General features: G+C 59.2%; 1 protein-coding gene across 1 annotated transcript; it reads left to right on the top strand.

Moving 5' to 3' along the window:
• The first annotated feature begins 4,299 nt into the window (after window positions 1–4,299).
• Window positions 4,300–17,338, top strand: KIAA1755 (KIAA1755 ortholog). Its single transcript, XM_074553524.1, has 14 exons — window positions 4,300–4,435; window positions 7,090–7,287; window positions 7,784–9,071; window positions 9,180–9,344; window positions 9,880–10,003; window positions 10,302–10,419; window positions 11,049–11,135; window positions 11,220–11,336; window positions 11,654–11,752; window positions 11,994–12,142; window positions 13,030–13,168; window positions 13,439–13,561; window positions 14,151–14,342; window positions 14,422–17,338. The coding sequence occupies exons 1-14, from the start codon at window positions 4,433–4,435 to the stop codon at window positions 15,406–15,408; spliced, it is 3,789 nt and encodes a 1,262-aa protein (XP_074409625.1). The 5' UTR covers window positions 4,300–4,432; the 3' UTR covers window positions 15,409–17,338.
• Window positions 17,339–17,697: the final 359 nt, after the last annotated feature.

Raw genomic sequence — 17,697 nt, 5'->3', positions numbered from 1 at the left:
GGGACCTGAGAAACAGGGACATGGCAAGGATGCTGCCTGCAGAGAGGGACAAACCACCCAAGGAAGAGCTGGGTCCCACCATCACCACCCACAGGCTGTGACTCTCCATCAGTGCCAGCCCAATGCACTGCTGGGAGCCTGGAGACTGTGAGCAAGTTCCTTGTGCCCAGAGCTCCTTTTGCCAGAAAGAAACATGCAAGAGCGGAGAAAGGCAAAAGCCAAATCCCCACTCACAGCCTCCTTGGCATTGAGACCCTTCCTGTCACCCATCATCAGCTCTTATCTGTATCTTTCTCAGTTCAGAGCAGGAGATCCCAAACCTGCCATGGTGACAATCCCATCTCACTGAAGGGCCATGACAAAACAACATTCAAGATGTTCAGGAAGAGCATGGAGGAAGCAGAACTCTTCCATAAGGAGAAATGAAACTGTATAAGGAATGGCATAGAGGGGACACAAAACCAGGAAGTCTTCCCCCAGGCTTTGAGTAAATTTTGAAGTTGAACTGAAAAACAAGCCTTCAAAGAGCCGAACTCTGACCAAACACTGCTGTGTTTGGCAAGGAGCAGCCAAAACCACATCTAAAGCTCAACATATGTACCGGTCCCGGTAGTGCTTCCTGCAAGTGGTGACAGAGGGAATGGAACATGAAATCCTGCCCTGCTGGCCCCAACCCTTGGGACAGGTAAAGGCTTCTCCTGCTGAGCTACTCTGCCTCTTCTGGGAGTGTGGGGTCTGCTCCACCGGGGAAAGGCTGGCTCCCCCAGGCTGCTGGAGAGGGAATGGGAGTGGTCACATGGGAACCAGGAGCCCAGGAGGACAGGCACTTGCAGGAGTCCTGTGCTGCTGCTGTCCTTTGCCCAGGACTGCAGGTCAACACCCCTCTCTCCACTGTCCATAGCCACCCCTGCTCCCCAGGTCAGAAGTCCCTCTGGCCCCACACGCTCCTCAGCACGTGTGGGCAGTTCCCCATCCTGTCCCAGCTCTTTCCACATCTCTCTCGTGTGCCATGGCTCAAGCCCCCCTGCAGCCACGTGCTGGGGTTACCCAGGGGTGACAGAAGCTGGGTTGTGGCTGTGAACAAGGACACCAGCCATTTTTGCCATCTGCAAGGAAATCTGGACACATCTGTGTTCCCTGGTGCCATTACCAGCCTGGGAATTCCCCGGGCAGCTTGTACCAGTGCCAGAGGCAGGACTGCTGCTGCTCTCCAGCCTCACACTGGCAGGTCTGTGTGGGCTGGGGAAACACCAGGGAAAACCCATGGTCTCAGCAAGAAAAGTGAGAGCAGCCTGTCTGGGGTTTAAGAGAACTTGGAAAGAGAAGTTGTCAGCCCAAAATAAAACCTCCCTTACCAATTTTCAGCCAGGATAAGTTCATTGTCACCCACAGAACCGGGCTGTGGTCAGGACGTGTGGCAACTGTGGTTGTCCCTAGACCAACAGGGACTTCACCAGAGCTTGGAGTAACCCTGTCATCAAGGTGTGGGGAGCTGCGGCTCCTGCCCACTGCACCGCACGTGGTGCCAAAGCCTGACGCTGTCCACTGTCACCTGCACGTCTCTGACAGCCTCTGACCCAGCAGCAACTAAAAATACAGCTGAGGAACATGTGGGGGCTCCTCCACGGTTGTTTTCCCAGCTGCAGGCTCAGCATGACCCAGCCTCATCTGTTCTTGGAGCTGGGAGGGCTCTGGGCCAGCGTGGGGTCACTGCTGACGCCAGCTCTGACCACTTCATCCAACACAGACAGCAGGGACACCCAGAGACCCCGGAGCTCACAGACTCAGAGCCCCATGGAGCACAGCCAGCAGCAATGTGGGCATGGCCCCTGGATTGGGGATGTGGGCAGGAGCCACCAGGGTCCTACCAGCAGCCAGCCCCAGAGACCAGCCCTGATGCTGGGCTCATCATTGTCACCCTCCCTCCACCCCAGCATGCAGTGACAGCCCAGGGGACCCTTGGGACCAGCCCTGCACTCAGTGTGTCTCCCCCTCCAAGGGCTGCATTCCCCCAGACAGGCGGGCTCCTCTCCCAGCACGCCAGCTTGTGACACAGTCTGGGAGCCTCGTGGGAGACAAAAGGGGACACAGAGAGCCAAAGGGGTTGATTTTGCAGAAAAGTAAAAATAAAAATGCAAGAATGGTGACCTCGAGCAGAGCCTAGGGGGATCTGAATGGTGGCTCTATGCTGGCAGAGGGGCAGGGCAAGAGGCCACATGCAGCCTGTCCCAGCAGCTGCTGAGGACAAACAGGACATGGAGAACAGGAGCAGCAGTGGAGGGTGAGCTCATGGGGTGAGGGGCCCCAGGGACTCCTGGGTGGCCCCCAGAAGCTCTGCCTTTTGTTGGACTTGCTCCCCAGCACCCTGACTCTCAGCCTTGCTGTCTGGGGCTGGCCAGAGGGCATGGGGAACTGCTCTGGGGGATGTGGGGATGGAAAGCTGGACCTGCTAGTTACCTCTGCAGGTTGTCCTGACTGAGCACAGGTGGCAAGAAACACCTCAAGGTGCAGGTGGGGAGCTCCTGCTCTAGGTGCAGGATGTTGGGGTCCCTCTGGGCTCAGCTCCATATCTCTCTCTTCCTGCTCACCAGTACCACAGAGGAACCATTGTACTGGTCCAGGACACAGCAACACTGTCCTCCTCCCTGCCCTCAACGCCCTCTCCTGGCCCTGCTATCCATTAAGAGATGCAAGAGCCACAGCTTTTGGGTGCATTTCAGAGGTGACCATGCAATTAGAAAAGGTCACAACCTTGAGTTCACCTTCCCCTGCACTTAGAGGAACTATGAAAAACCTGAAGATGCTGAGTGAACTAGCACAATTACAGGAGCAATTGGCTGCTGGTGGGGATGGGAAGCTGGTCCCAGCTGGCACTGGGGATGCTGCCCAGTTGGTCCCAGTTGGCACTGGGGATGCTGGCTTGGAGCCAAGGGCCAGTCCTGCAGTGGGCTCAGCTGGGCACCCCAGCCTGGTAGCCATGGCCAAGCCTCTGCCCACCCACAGGACCAGCACTCGTGATCCATAGGGGCAGCGGGAGACTCTCAGCAGCTCCCAAGGAAATGGGAAGCAAACGCAAAGGCCTCGCTGGCGCCGTCCTCCCTCCCACACGCCAGCAGCCCAGCTGCACCTCCTCCCGTCTCGGCTTGTTTTCACAGCGTGTCCTTTGGCCGCTCGCTGATCCCTGGACAAATGTTCACTAGCGAGACAGCCCCGGCAGGCTGCAGCCCACGCCGAGGCCGTCCCACCCGCCCCGGTGCTTTCCCAGCCCAGTGCCGGCCTTGAGCCCATTCCCACGAATGCAACAGTGGAAATGATTGCAGCCTGAGCAAGGCGCAGAGAGGCTGAGAGTGCTGGGAGTTGTGCAGGGCTGGCAGAGCTGGTGATGCTGTGCCCACAGTGTATGGGGCTGGGAGAGCTGTGCCCAGCATGCCTGGGGTTGGGAGAGCTGTCTGTGCCCAGGACTGGCAGGGCTGTGTGAAGCAGCATTTTGCCTTAGGAGAGAACAAATCTGTGGCTTTGGCTCTTATGCTGGTTGTTTTTGTACAGTTCTGGTTGCTGAATCCCATGATCCTGCCTCTCAGTAGGTCCTTCCCATCCCTGGAACAGTTCGAAGTCCCAAGAGAGGCACTCACTGTCCTGATGCTGCGCTTTTGGGGCAACTCAGGAATGGGAACTGGGAGCCACGGGATGCATCCAGGACACAGACCACTGCCCAGGAATCACACTGTCCCTGGGTGGGTTGGAAAAGAGGGGCACCCCCACAAAAAACGCCTGTATGAGCACATCTGCATACGTGTACAAACACATGTGTACACACATGCACATGTACACACACATGCCCATATATCTCTGCGTGTTCCCGGTGTGTTCCAGAACCCTTCTCCTGCAGCTGCTCAGGGGGCGGCGGGAGCTGGGGGAGGACCCCCGGTACAGTCCCCTCCTGCACCCCTCGGGGTCTCTTTCTCCCTCTACTCCGACCCCATCCCATCCCGCCGGGGGCCGCCCCCGCCCGCGGGGACACACAAGGGACTGTCCCGGGGGCCGCGGCTCGGGAGCGTGCGGGGGGCTCCCGCCGGCGGGCACAGGAAAGCGGCCCCGCCGCCCCCCCGGCTCTGTCCGGGCCACCCCCGCCAGCCCCCTCCCCCGCCCCGCCCCGCTCCCGCTTTCTTCGCCTTTTCTTTCTTTTCTTTCTTTTTGTTTTTTTTTTTGTTTCTTCTTTTTTTCCCCCAGAAGAGGCGCGGCGGGCGGAGGGGGCCGGGGGGGCCGGGGCTGCCCGCCCCCGCCCGCGGCTCCGGAGGCGCCGGCGCCGGGAAGAGCCGCCGGCGGAACGGGGACCGGCCGGGAGCCCCGGGCCGGGAGAGCCTGCGAGGAGGAGGAGGGACGGGACGGTCTGTGCCGCGGCTCCCGGCCCCTCTGCCACTTCCTGGGAAACATGGTAATCCCTGGGGTAATCCCTCTCCGTGCCGCTGCCCCTCCCCGTGGCTGCCGATCCCGCGGGCACCGGGTGGGCACGGGGTGGGCAGCGGGAGCGACAGCACAGGGAGGTCGGGAGCGAAGGGGGAGGGAGGTGCAAAGGCAGAGGTGGGTGTGGAGGTGGGTGTCAGGGCAGAGGTGGGTGGGAAGGCAGAGGTTAGGGTTCACAGATGTGAAGGTGGAGATTGGGTGTGCAAGGCTGGGAATCAGGAGTGGAGGAGGCCGTGGCCGCTTGGGCAGGTGTGTGCGGGGCTGCATCCTGCGATGCTTAAACTTCCCTGCAAAGTTAGAGAGGGGGATGACTGCAGCGGCCGGGAGCTGCCGTGCCAGGGGACGCTCGCAGGGCCCTTGGATCGCTCCCACCGCCGCCGGCACGTGCCGTTGCCCCGGGCTCTGCGCTGAGCGCGGCCCCCGCTCTGGGCCGGGCTGAGCGCCTCCATCGTGCCCTGCCAAAGCTGGTGACAGCCAGAGGAATTGGTATTCAGGACTGGTCCCAGGCTCAAACCTCTCCTTCCTGAGCAGCGGGGAGAAAGGAGCTGGAGCTGAGTCACTCTGTGGCTTCGGGCATGGGTTAAACAACTTTACCACACCAAAACCCCAAAGCCCACATTGTCTTGTTGATGTAAACCAGTTTAAAAATATGGGTATTTGGGGAGAAATATCAATCTCTATTTAACAGCGCTTTGGCTTATTAAAATGGAAATAGCTTTGCAAATGTAAATCTCCTTATGCTCCCTAATGCCTTTGTTCCAGCTCCCTCCCAGTGGGTGGAGGGGCTGCTTTTGGATTCCTATGGGCTCCTGGCCGGCCGGATGCAGCTTCGCCGACAAACTTGGAGCTGCTGCACCATGGTTACCCCAAAAAGCCTCCCCCAGTGATGAAGTGCTTTGTAACAACTCCATGAAAACATTTTTAGTCAGTCATTCCAGGCTAAAATATTCCCCAGCACATCTCAGGCTGTGTCTGGTGCCTCTATCAGTCCCTGGTTCTCTCCTGACACTGGCTCGTGCTGTCCCTGCCACTGGATGAAGTCCTGGGTGATAAGGCAACAGGAAACAGCCTCAAATGGTGCCAGAAGAGGGTTAGACTGGACACTAGAGAAAAATTTCTTCACTGAATGAGTTGTCAAGCATTGGCACGGGCTGCCCAGGCAATGGGGGTGTCACTATCCGTGGCAGGATTTAAAAGACTGTTCGAGGCAAGACAGGCAGTTCTGGCTCATCTCTCATGGCAGCATTCAGAGCTGGATGGATCCTCCTGTGCTGTTGTGGCTTCTCACCTCAGTGTTGGGACAGGGAGGAAGTCCAGCTGGGTAGTGCTGGGCAAGGAGGTGGTGGGCACCCGCCTGGGTTCAGCACTGGGGACCAGGTGGCTGCACCAGGGCCCCACTGGAGCAGTATGGAATGGGGTGCTGGGCTTTGCCTTTCATCAGGGATTTTCCAGAGTAAGGTCTCCAGTCCATTCTAGGAGCTGTACACAATAAGAACAAAGCTTGAGGAGAAAGGTCCAAGGGCAGAAAGCCTGGACAGGAAACACAGTGGCAGATCAGGGCCCTGAGAAGGGACTGGCTTGCCTCCTCTTCTGCCCAGCTCTGTGGTTTCTCCTGTCAGGTGTAGGGGCAGGAGATTCCTATGCCGAGACATGGAAAAAAAGTCAGAAATAATTAACCAGAGCATGACTGCAAAGTGCTTTAGCTAAAGCGCATTAAAACTAATTAAGCTGAATTAACCATGGCCCTTTTGTCTCTGTATGGGCTCCTGGACCAGGGATTAGCTGCCTGAAAGTAATGCTCACCTTGAGCTAATCCCACCAGACTTCCTGGGTGCTCTTACGGGAGCAGGACCTGTCTGCTTGGAGGATGCTTCTCTTCCCCACTCGCCTTGACAGGTGTGCCAGACTCATCCCTGCACTGCCTGGAGCGCAGCCTGGGCATCACAGGAGCTGTGGGATGGCTTTTGTCCATGTACCAGCCGTGCCACACAGCCTCCAGCTCCTGCAGCACTGAGAGAATGAACTGGGAACTGCTGGTCCGCAGGCGGCACAGCCCCAGTGTCCTCACCCTGCTCTGGGGCAGTGTGGGAGGATGCAACACGGCAGAACGCTTCCCAGAAAATACAGGAATAATTCTGAGTTTGGCGAATTCAGCAATGAGTCTGGACCAAAACACTATATCCATCTTCAGATGTTTGTCCTTCCTCCCATCTGCTGCATTCCTGCAGCGAGCTGCGGAGCCCGGCACAGCCCCACGATCTGTCTGGTCTGACTCCTCTCAACCCCTCGGCTGCTGCGGCTCCTCCGCCTCCTCATGGCTGGCGGCCGAGCAAGGCGGCTGCAACCTCTGGGTTTATCCCAGGCTCCTTAACCACAGCCGGGCGCTGGGAACGGGACCCGCCCCGCCTGCGCCGTGCTTGCTGTGCTCCATCCCGGCTCCTCTCGTTTCCAGCCCAGGAGCGTTTGGAGCCCCTGAGCTCTGCAGTATTGCAAGTGTGGGCGTCCCAGGGCCCCGACAGTGGCACAGCGCAGCGTGGGATAGTGGGCAGAGACAGCGGGTCAGGCGGAACGTATCCCTGCTTCGGGGCCACTCTCCCACCAGCGACACTCGCCTCTCTCCCGCAGGATGCCGGGTCCCTGGATGCGGCGGTGCAAAGTGCTCTCCAGGCCCTCTACCCGCCCTTCGAAGCCACGGCTCCCACCGTCCTGGGCCAGGTGTTTCGGCTGCTGGAGACCAGCTACCAGGGGGATGGGCTCTGCTGCCTGCTCCAGTTCCTCATCCCCGCCAAGCGGCTCTTCGAGCGCCTGCGGCAGGCGGCCTGTGTAAGCCCCCGTGACCCACCACGGTGCCCCCGTGAGCCACTACCAGACACGGGGGTTTGCCCCAAGGAGTCCTGCCTGCATGGGCACGCTGCCCTGTGGGCTCCCTCCATGCACGTCCACTCCTTGTCCCATCCGCTCCCTACAGAGGATACCATGGCACAAACAACTCCCTGGGATTTGTCCAGCATATGTGGTCCCTGCAATAAGGGCAGGGGGACTCTGGGGTCATCTTGTCTTGATCCTAGAGAGGCTTAAGCAGGGGTTTTTCCTCTGTAAGCACACGGGTAGACTCCACACTGTGGGAATAGCCATGAATCAGGGTGGGCTTGCAGGGCTGTGCTGCAGGGCCTTGGCTCAGGGACATGCATTGGGTCACCAGGCTCTTTCATCTTAATCATGGGAGGCACGGGGCCGGGCAGCAAGAGCGTGTGGGGGTGGCTGGGAGGCACAGAGCTGGCAGGGCTCCCTCATGCACTGTGTTCTTCCTCCTTCCCAGGCTCCCTACTTTAACCGCATCTTTCTCCATGAAGGCTGGCCCTTGTGTCTGCACGAGAAGGTGGTTGTGCACCTCGCACCACTCAACCCCCTCCTGCTGCGCCCCGGGGACTTCTACCTGCAAGCAGAGCCCTGTGAGGAGCACACAGCGCGTGTCACCATCAAACACCTCTCCCTGGACCTGCGCTCCGTGGAGGAGACACCTGTCCCCGAGGCCACCCACGCTCTGCTCTTCACCAACACATGGCTGGAGGAGGTGAACAATAGCTGGGCCGGAGCTCCCCTGCACACCTGCCTGGTGGCCACCGAGAACGGCGTCACCCCACTGCCATGGAGCCGGATTGCCACGCCTGAGTTCACCGACAAGCCCAGGGCTGAAGCTGACAGTGTGCCCGCTGGGACCTGGCACGAATCTGCTCCTGAGAGTGCACCTGGGACACTTGTGCTCCATGGCACAGTGAATGTCCCCACACCCTACAGCAACGTTGTGGGCACCATCCCAGGCTGCAAGGCCACCTCTCGGAAGTCAAGCCAGGGACGATACCCAGGACTGATCAAGGTGGAGCAGGCAGGTCTGCGGAAGAAGCCGGCCACGCTGCCTGTGCCCAGCCTCAGTGAAATCATCAGCCAGAACCTGGAGGGGGAGTATGTGGACCTGCTGGAGCAATCCCAGGAGGACTTGGACATCCTGACCAGATCCCTGCTGCCCACCTGCCTTCCAGGGACAATAAAGGCTGGGGCTGATGAGATGCTCCCCTGGGCGAATGGGGCATCAGGAGCAGATTCTTGGCCCTGTGGGGGAGCACTGAGCTCAGAGGAGCGTCCCTGCAGCCCGTGCCTGGGGAGGGAGATAAGCCGAGAGCCAGAGTCACATGGGCCAAAGTGCCGCCAACGTGACTCCTACATGGCCGCGCTGCAGAACCCGGTGAGCTTTGGCTCTGGGCTGATGGCAGCCATCGTGGAGGAGCCCGGCAGCCCTGGCTCCGAGCTGCCCCCCGCCACCCCCCGTGAGACCCCCCCACAGCACAGGAAGGGGGCAGGCAGCCCCATGCTCCTCACCCGCCAGTCCCGCCGAGCAGCTCCTGCGGTGCCAGAGCGAGGGGGGTCGGCGCAGCGGGGCAGCCCCCGGGTCCCCCCAGGCTCCAGCCACAAGTTCTCCTTCCTGAAGGGCACACGGCTTGGGGCAGCCCCTGAGGATGAAAAAACCAGCAGCCAGCACGAGGGGGCCTGGAAGAAGATGTCGGCCATCTACTCGCCCAGGATGGGCAGAGCCAAGGCAGCAGGGAAAGGTACCACCCTGCGGGGCTGCAGCACCTGACCAGGCTCTGCTGGGGCTTTGTTATTCCTCTGCTTCGTTGAGCATCACCAGCTTCCCTCTCCTCTATCCCTGTGCACAGGTACGAATGCAGCCACTGCTGCTCCTGTGGAGGAACGGTCTCTGGAAAGTTCCAGCTGCAAGAATGGTCCCTCTGTGCCCAGCACTGGCCCTGCTGGTCGGGAGCCTCCAGCCTGGCAGGACCTGCACGCTGGGCTGCTGCGCTCAGGCATCATCTGCCTGCCAGGTACTGCTGGCACCATGAGCCTGGGGAATGGGAGGGAGAGGCCTCTGGATGGAAACACAGGCTGCTGGAGTGTTTTGGAGGAAGGTTTCAGGGCTTTGCTGGAGGCCAGAAATACTCCAAGCGGAAAATTTTTTTTCAGCTGGGCAAAAACATTAAAAACATAAATGCAGGCAGCCTGTGCAGAGCAGCTGCCCCGGTCCCAGCCGCCCCAAGCCCTCCCACACCATTCCTCTCCAGTGAAGCTGTTCAGCTTTAGCTGCCAAACACTAAACATTTGGCTCCTTCTTTTTCCCAAGAACCAAAAAGCATTAACAAAACCCATCTTCTTCTCAGGAAAAACGTCCCCAACAGCTCTGGAATTCCAGACATTCATGCCAAGAGCCCCCCTGGGCTGGCTGTCCCCCTCCTAAAGGGCCAGAGGGGCTGCACCATGGCAGGCTGAGCTGAGGCAGCACTGATGGTTACCCCAGCCCATTGTGGGGTGCTCAGGTCTGGCAGGTGGCTGCCAGAGGAGTCACTCACCCTTTCTCCACAGGGAGCTCGGACAGGCTGGGCAGGGCCCTCCTCCTGGTGACCACCAGTGGCAGTGCCTGGCGGGCTGCGTGGTGCTCAGCTGCCGAGCTGGCAAGGCTCATCCTCTGCCTCTGCTCCCTCCCCAGGTAAGAGCCAGCAGGATCTGCCAGGGACCCCCAGCTGCTGCCTGGCTCAGGGCTCCCAGACCAAGTTGGGATGACACCCAGCATCCCACACACTCTGGTTTGGGCACATCCCCGAGGTCCCTGGACCATGCCCCTGCCAGAGGCACATGCTCTGAGCCCTTGGCAGCGACATCCCACAGGGATGAGGCCACTGCCTGTGGGTTCCTGCCTGCCTGGAGGTGCAGAATGTGGGAGGGGGCTTTGAGAGGGCCCTGCCCCAGGGAAGGACCCCCACTCCTGCTGTGTTTCCCCTCGGTAGGCAAGAAGTGAAGAATGGTGAGAGGCGAGAAGCGAAGGATGCTGGGCTGACGGTTGTGGTGGATGCCCGGAAGCAGCCGCCCGCTCCCGTCCTGTTCTCAGCCCTCCGCTCCGTCCAGGTATGCCAGGCTCTGTGTGCCTGTGCCATAGGCATGCCAGGGCTGTCCCTGTCTGGGAGGGAGTGCTGCCTCCCTTTGGGGGTCCCTCAGAGCCTCCTCTGTGCCTGCTCTCCATGTGATCCCCAAAGGTCCCTTCTGAGCCCTGCCATCACCCAGCAGGCATCACCAAGAGCCCTCCAGCATCCTGATCTGTGAATTCACCAGGAAATGGGCTCTGCAGTGACAATCCACTGTCGTGGCTGAGTCCTTGTGCCAGTGCCCAGGTAGTGCCACAGGAGTGCCCTGTGCTGTCCAGGGGCTATGGGGTCCCCCCTGCCACAGCCTTTGTATGCCAAATAAAACCCACACTGGCCCAGGTGCTCATCACATGGAGAAATGTCACTGGTGTCAGAGAAGGGGCTCACTCATGAGGCTCTTCCCGTGGTCCTTTGCCAGGGAGGCAAGGTGGCAGGGACAAGGTCATGGCCTGAGGGACATGTTTCCATCTCCAACACCAGTGAGAGTGGGAGCCTTTTCCTTTGCAATGAGCTCACCAGCCTCAGCTGATCCAAGAAAGTCCCAAACTGCCATGGGTGACCTGAGGGCTTTGTGTGGGGTTTGCCCTGGTCATTCTCCCCTGCCTCCCACAGAGTGTGTCTCCAGGCTGCATTCATAGCTTGCTGCTCCTGGCTGAGAAGGAGCTGGTCTCCCACCGTGAGAAACTGCCTGGGGTGCAGGTGAGCCTGTCCCTGTCCCCTGAGCTGGTGCAATAGGGAGTTATTCTCTGCTCCAGGCAGCCTTACAAGCCCTGTGCCCTGCAGGTGGAGATCCTGACATCGCTGAAGGCTCTGGGCCGCCACGTCGACAGCTCCCAGCTGCCCCCAGAGCTGGACGGTGCCTTTCCCTACTGCCACGGCGAGTGGGTTCAATTCTTCCAGGTGTCTGTTACCACGCCATGAGCCATTGCCTCACCTCCCCCGTGTCCCTCTGTCCCCACTGCATCTTATGTGTCTCACACACATCCCTGGAAAAGCAACAGGGAGGGCTGGGAGAGGGGAATGAACAGGAGAGCTCTGAGTACAGGAGGGTCAGGCTCCTTCCTATGTGCTCCTGCCTGTCCACCTCCTCACTCCCTTCCTCATCAGCTTTAACCCAGTGCCTCACAGTATTTCCTGCTCTGTCCTGGCACTTCTCCTCCTCCTCCTGCTCCTCATGGGCAGGCTGCCCCCACTGACCCACGGTGTGTGCCCCACAGAAGCTGCAGCCCTTCACAGCCAGCCTCAAGCGGGCATCGGAGCTGCTGCAGCACTGCATCCAGGAGCTGCGGAACACCAACGCACTGGCTGGGACTCAGGTAATGGATGGCAGCACCACAGGTTGGGGACATTACCAATGTGCCCATCTGCAGTGCAGCCACAGCAACTTTTCCCTCCAGTTCCCCAAAACTTGGCATAGCCATTCCCAGACTGGCTGTTCCTGGCCATGGGGCTGTTCCCTGTCCCCTCTGTCCTGCCTGGGGAGCAGCCCCTGTGCTGGCTGAGACCGCAGGTGAGGACCCAGGTGAGACACTTGTCTGACCCTCCCCTCCTCCACAGGATGCGGCTGCAGGCATCAGGAGGCACCAAGAGCTGATGCAGAAGGTGCTGAGTGACGCTCAGCTGGGGCGGGTGCAGCGCGAGGGAGGGTTCCTGCTGGCCCGGCTGCGCAGGGAGGCCGCCCGCCTCTGTGCTTCTGATCACATCAGGTAGGATGGGGCAGTTCCACTGCCAGGGGGTGCCAATGCCAGGGACCCTGCTCCTGCTGGCTGGCACAGCCATCTCCCCATGGACAGCCCGGTCCCGTGAGCCCAAGCTATTGCCATGATCAATCCTGCTCTGGAAGCATGGACCACATGTCTGGGACAGCCCATGGCAGGAGTCCCCTCATCCTCACTGGTGCCAGATCCCTGAGAGGGTCTCCTGCCCCAGGCCAGGCCAGATCTGTCGTGCTCCGCAATGCCGGCAGCAGTGCCTTGGGCTGGGCTCGGGAGAAGCCACTAGATGGGGCCAAGTCCCGGCCGTGCCGCGCCCGGCCAGCTGTGCTGTGCTGTGCTCCTCTGGCCATGCCGTGATCGTCCGGTGATGTGCACTTGTCTGGCCGTGCCACACTCATCCGGTGATGTCACAATCTGGCTATGCATGGCTCCTCTGGCCATGCTGTAGTCATCCAGTAATGTCACCCCACCTGGACGCGCCATACCAGTGATGCCGTAATCTGGCCGTGCTGTTGCTCCTCCAGCCATGCTGTAACTGGGCCATTCCATACTCACCCGGTGATGTCGCTGTCGGCCGGGAATGCTGCACCCATCTGGTGATACCGCACTGCTCCAGTCACACCATGCTGCCCCATGGTCATGCATTGAGGCAGCAATCCACTGATCCACTGCTCCCTCCTGCTCCCTTCTCTCCCTGTACTGATACACGGGGCTTTCCCATCCCGTGGTCCCTGCTATCCATTTGCTCCATGGGTTGGGAAGATGTCCAGGTGCTTGCAAGGCTGGGGTCAGGAGCTGGGCAAGAGACCTGCTCCCCTCCACTTTGTGCTCACCTGGCAGCGCCTGGCACTGATGGCCTCCCTCCTCCTAACCCCCAGGAGCGGTATGGAGTTGGCTGAGGGGCTGTATAGTCAGCTGGAGGAAGAACTTCACAGCCTCGTGTCCCAGTCCAACAGCTGCCTGGCGCGCCTGCATTTCCTCCGCAAAGTCCGGGAGCTCGAGGCTCAGTTTGGCAAGGTGAGCTGGGTGTCCCTGGGGTGCCACAAGTTGAAGTAGCCCTCTGTGGTGTTCCATGGTTGAGTGTTTTGCTCGTGTTTCCTTTATTTCTGATGATGATAGAAGCCTGGAGAATGGCAGGATTGCCTGAGGTTTGATTTTCATTACGGGCGACTGTGTGTGACTGAGCCTGGGCTGGGATGCTGGGCTGGGGCAGGAAGGGGAGGTGCTGTGGACACACTGCTGCTGCCCTGGCTGTTCCCTCCTGATCCCTGTTCTGCTCTCTCACAGCTGGGGTCCTGGCTGGATGGGGAGGCAGCAGCTCGGCTGCAGGAGATGGGCACCGAGGACTGGAGTCCCGACGGCTGCCAGGGCTCCGCTGAGCACTTCAAGGAGTTCCTCACCCAGGCCACAGTATGTCTGCAAGGGCTTTACTGTAACAGACACCCCCTGGGTTTGGAAAGAGGCTTCTGGGCAGAACTGAGTGTCCCTGATCTATTGAGTCACACTGCAGTTGCACACTCAACAGTTGGGGCCTGTTGAGTCCCCAACATTGTGGGGATTCTGGGCAGTCCTGCTCCTGTGAGGGGGTGGCTCTTCCTAAAGGTGTGCTGGGCTGGGACTGCTGTCCCCAACCCCTGCTGCACTCCATCCATTTTCCTACAAAGCCTGGGCATCCATCAGACAACAAATAATGTTATGATGAGGATCTTCTGGTTCCCCTGGATGCCCTTTTGTCACACGCACTGCCGGGAGGGTGAGGCATGGTGACCCCACTCGGGACAGGAGGTCCATTGGGTGCATTTTAAACCAGGCCAGAGCAGAGCAGAGATTTGGAGAATCCCATTGCTTTGTTAGTTCTCACTTGCCCAGAAGTGTTTCCCATCCAGCTGTAATGGTGATGGATGGGCTAATGGCAATGCCAAGTGCTACCTGTAGTGCACGTACCCCAGGTCAGCACCATTCCCAAGTGTGGAGCTGTTCCCTCCTCCTGTCCCTGCAGGCTCGGTACCAGCATGGCCTGACCCTGTGCCAGGAGGCAGCTAAGATCCGAGGCCGGATGTTCCCTGAGGCAGACGCCCTCCAAGTGTCTGCAGCCCTTTTCCAGTCAAAGCTGATGAGCTTCTCCCAGCAGCTGGAGCGGCGGCAGGCAGAACAGGAGCTGCTGCAGGAGCTCGTCCGGTTCTCCAACAAGGTGAGTGCAGGGGATCTCCCCCTGCAGGACGTGGTGCTGCTGGTGGCCACGAAAGCAGCCACTGTCATCTCTTTTGCAGGTGGCAGGGCTGAAGCTGGACTGCCAGCAGTGCTCGGCCCGGGCGCAGCGTGGGGAGGGCCAGGCACTGCGCTGCCTCCAGAGATCCTTCCAGAAGCTCTCGGTGGAGTTCGCCCTGGAGAAGCTGAAGGAGATGAAGGCTCAGGTGCGCAGGATGCAGAGCAGCCAAGGGTTGGCAGCCTGGACAGAGGCACAGCACAAGTACCAGGAGACCCGGCAGACTCTGGAGGAGATGCTGGCAGAACTGCAGGAGGCCTGGGGAGCACAAGCTGACGGGCACGGAGACTCCTCCAGCCCCCCCAGCCCAGGCTCTGCAGCTCCTCACATGGAAGTCCCGGTGTGCAGAGCAGCCCCCAGCCCCGAGCCAGCAGTGCTGGGGGGCAGGGGGTTGGCAGAGCAGCCAGAGACCAGCACTGAGGGGCCAGGACAGCCCCAGGGGCTGGGACAGTCCCAGCCCAGCACCACTCCTGCCTCCACGCTGGGTGTGGAGCAGAGCTCTCTGCAGCCCCACTGCCAGCTGGAGCCTCAGGATGCCCACACCTCTCACCACCATGTCTCTGCTGACACCCCTCATCCCAAACCCAAGAGCAAATCCAGCCTGGGAGCGACAGGACACCTCACCCAGGAGCGCAGCCAGCCCCGTCGGAGGCGTCCCGTCACCCTGCCTCCCTGGACACGCTTCCCAGGAGCTGACCCACCGTGTCCTACTGCCGTGCCCCAGGGGACTGCCTCAGATCCCAGCACAGCTGGTGCACCAGCAGGGCCACAGCCAGAAGCTGCCCAGTACTTCCAGATTTCCAGCCAGAGCAGTTTCTCCTCTGAAGACTCAGATTCACAGAACTCCATGGAAGAAGCCCCAGCAGCAAGCCTGGCTTTGCCCGGGGATGTCCAGAGTCCCAGACCACCCTGCCCATCTGAAAAGGGCCACCAGATCATTTACCTGGAGAACCACCACAATGAAAGTTCAGCTAAAGCAAATGCCAAGTAACCAGTTCCTCCAGCTGGGGTTGTTTCTGTCCAGCTGCATAAGTTTTGATCACAGACTGAATGAGACTTGCCATGCTCAGAGGTGGGATGCTGAACTTCTTACCCCACCCTCAGTCCCAGAATCTTTGGTTCCCTGTTCTTAGTGTTCTACCTGCCATGGATCAGCAGTAATTCCATCACCAGCTCACAGGGCTCATTCACAATCTACCAGATGTGTAGCAATCCTCCCATGGAGTGCCTTTATCCCTACAAGTGCCAGCCTTGTCTCAGGCAGTGGGGAGGGTTCCCACATTAGAAGCTGTGCCTGGAGCATCCCAGGGGAGTGCAGACCTGTGAGATGTTCCTGTCACTCACTGTACTCCCTGCTCACTGGATGATTTTACCATCCCTGTGCTGCTGCTGCAGCCCTGGCTGAGCCCCAACAGTGGGCCCTGGGTATGTGTGTGCTCATTAACACAGGACTAACTCCATTAACAATAAACCTGAAGAGAAGCACCTGGATGGTCCTCATGGAGGAGAATGAGAAGTTGTGTCCCCAGCTGCTGGGGTTCCGGGTTCCAACTGCTCCCACCACCCCAGCAAAGTGCCCACAGGCACCTGGTTCCACCAAGAATGCCCCCCGTGCCCTCTACATGGGCTGTGCCCACAGCCTGGCTCTGCTACTTGCTGCCAGCACCTTGGCCTTGCTCAAAAGACCCTTTTGTAAGGGTTAAGTGCCTCAGTCTCCTGTTCTCCCTCCCAGTACATGAGCACAGTGGTGTCATCCTGCCCAGCCTCCCCACTCTGTTTTGGGAACGCGCTGTCCCGAAGCCTTTGGGACCTGTTTGCTCTGGGTGCAACCCTGCTGATCCCAGCCCGAGGCAGCCCGAGCTCCCCAGAGACCCCGTCCCTGCAGGCACATCCCTGCTCTGCCTGTTGGGGCAGCCGGGAGGGGGTGATGCAGGCGGGACCCCGGCTGGCGGGGCCGCCCCCCTGGGCAGCCACAGCATGAGCTAATCAAGAGACATCAGAGGAGAAGCGATCTCTGCCTTGGAGGCCGTTCCAGAAAAACACCCTCCTCCTCCCAGCGCAGCACGGGCACGGCTCGCACCCTGCGGGATGCTGCAAAGGGCACTGGCCCATCCCAGTCTGGCCCAGCATCACTCATACCCCCCTCAGCCTTGTTTTTGCCAGATCCCGAAGCCAAGCCCCGCTGAGCTCCCCACGGCCCCAGCTGCCCCCCGCGGGCACCGCGCTCCTCCTGTCTGGGTCATTACTGACGGGACCGACCCCGGCCCTGCCCTGTCTCAGCACCTCTGCCTGCCACCACTCCTGGCCCTACACAACTGTCTGCTCTTTCCTTGCCCCTACGATTCTTTTAGACTCCATCTTCCTCAGCTCGACACGGATTTACCTACTGACAATTCTGTCCCTGCTCCACTGAAATCCTGGTCACTGACTCCATCCCATTCCTTCTGGTTGGAAAGTCATCCTAGAGAACCTGGACAGGTGTGCACAGCCTGTCCTGTGGAGCCTAGAGTTCGTTCCATTCTCCAATAATGCCACATCCTGAGTGTCACCAAGGTCCCTGAGCCAGGACATTTCTACCTCTCCATGGTATGTCCCTGCTCCCCATCCCTGTGCCCTACAGCTGGGTGTGCCCATGTAGCCAATGCAAGCTGTGCCCACCTGGATGGGACCCAGCTCACTGCCAGAGCCAAAAACCTTTTCTCCCTCCGGCATCATTCCAAGCCAAGACTGACAGTTCCCTTGCTCAATTTTCCACCCTATTGAGAGCTGATCTGCTGTATCCCCCCCCCCATTACAGCTTTTAGGTTGGAGAAATAGCACTTTCCAGTGAAAAGGAGAGTAATTTTTCAAACCAGATGGAATTATGATTCTTCTGAATAAAGCAAACAATGACTTTCCTGTTGCTTTCTTTTTCCGTAAGTAAAATAAAAAAAAAAAAAAAGATATTTTGCAAATCCTGAGCTTAACTGATAACAAAAAGGGGAATTTCCGGCCTGTGACTGGAGGGTGAATCGTTTCCCTGGAAAGGTTCTGTGCACTCCAGGGCTGTCAGCCCCCACAGCTGGATGGGCATACCCATATCCCTCCTTCCCTCCTACCAAAATGTGTTTTGCAACATTCTGGCAAAAATTTTATCTCTGCTGATCCTTCAGCACATGATTTATGACTCCCCAGTTTGACCAATTAAGCCATAACCTTTCCAGAAAGGCAAGTACAGGAGTTAATCAATGTCTCCTTTCCCTCGTGAAATGGCAAAATCGTTTGTCAGGGCCTGGCAGGG

The sequence above is a fragment of the Zonotrichia albicollis genome, chromosome 17 (genome assembly GCF_047830755.1).
Source record: "Zonotrichia albicollis isolate bZonAlb1 chromosome 17, bZonAlb1.hap1, whole genome shotgun sequence".
NCBI lineage: Eukaryota > Metazoa > Chordata > Aves > Passeriformes > Passerellidae > Zonotrichia > Zonotrichia albicollis.
Note: the sequence above shows the minus strand (reverse complement) of the source record. Positions and strands in the feature narration are given on the sequence as shown.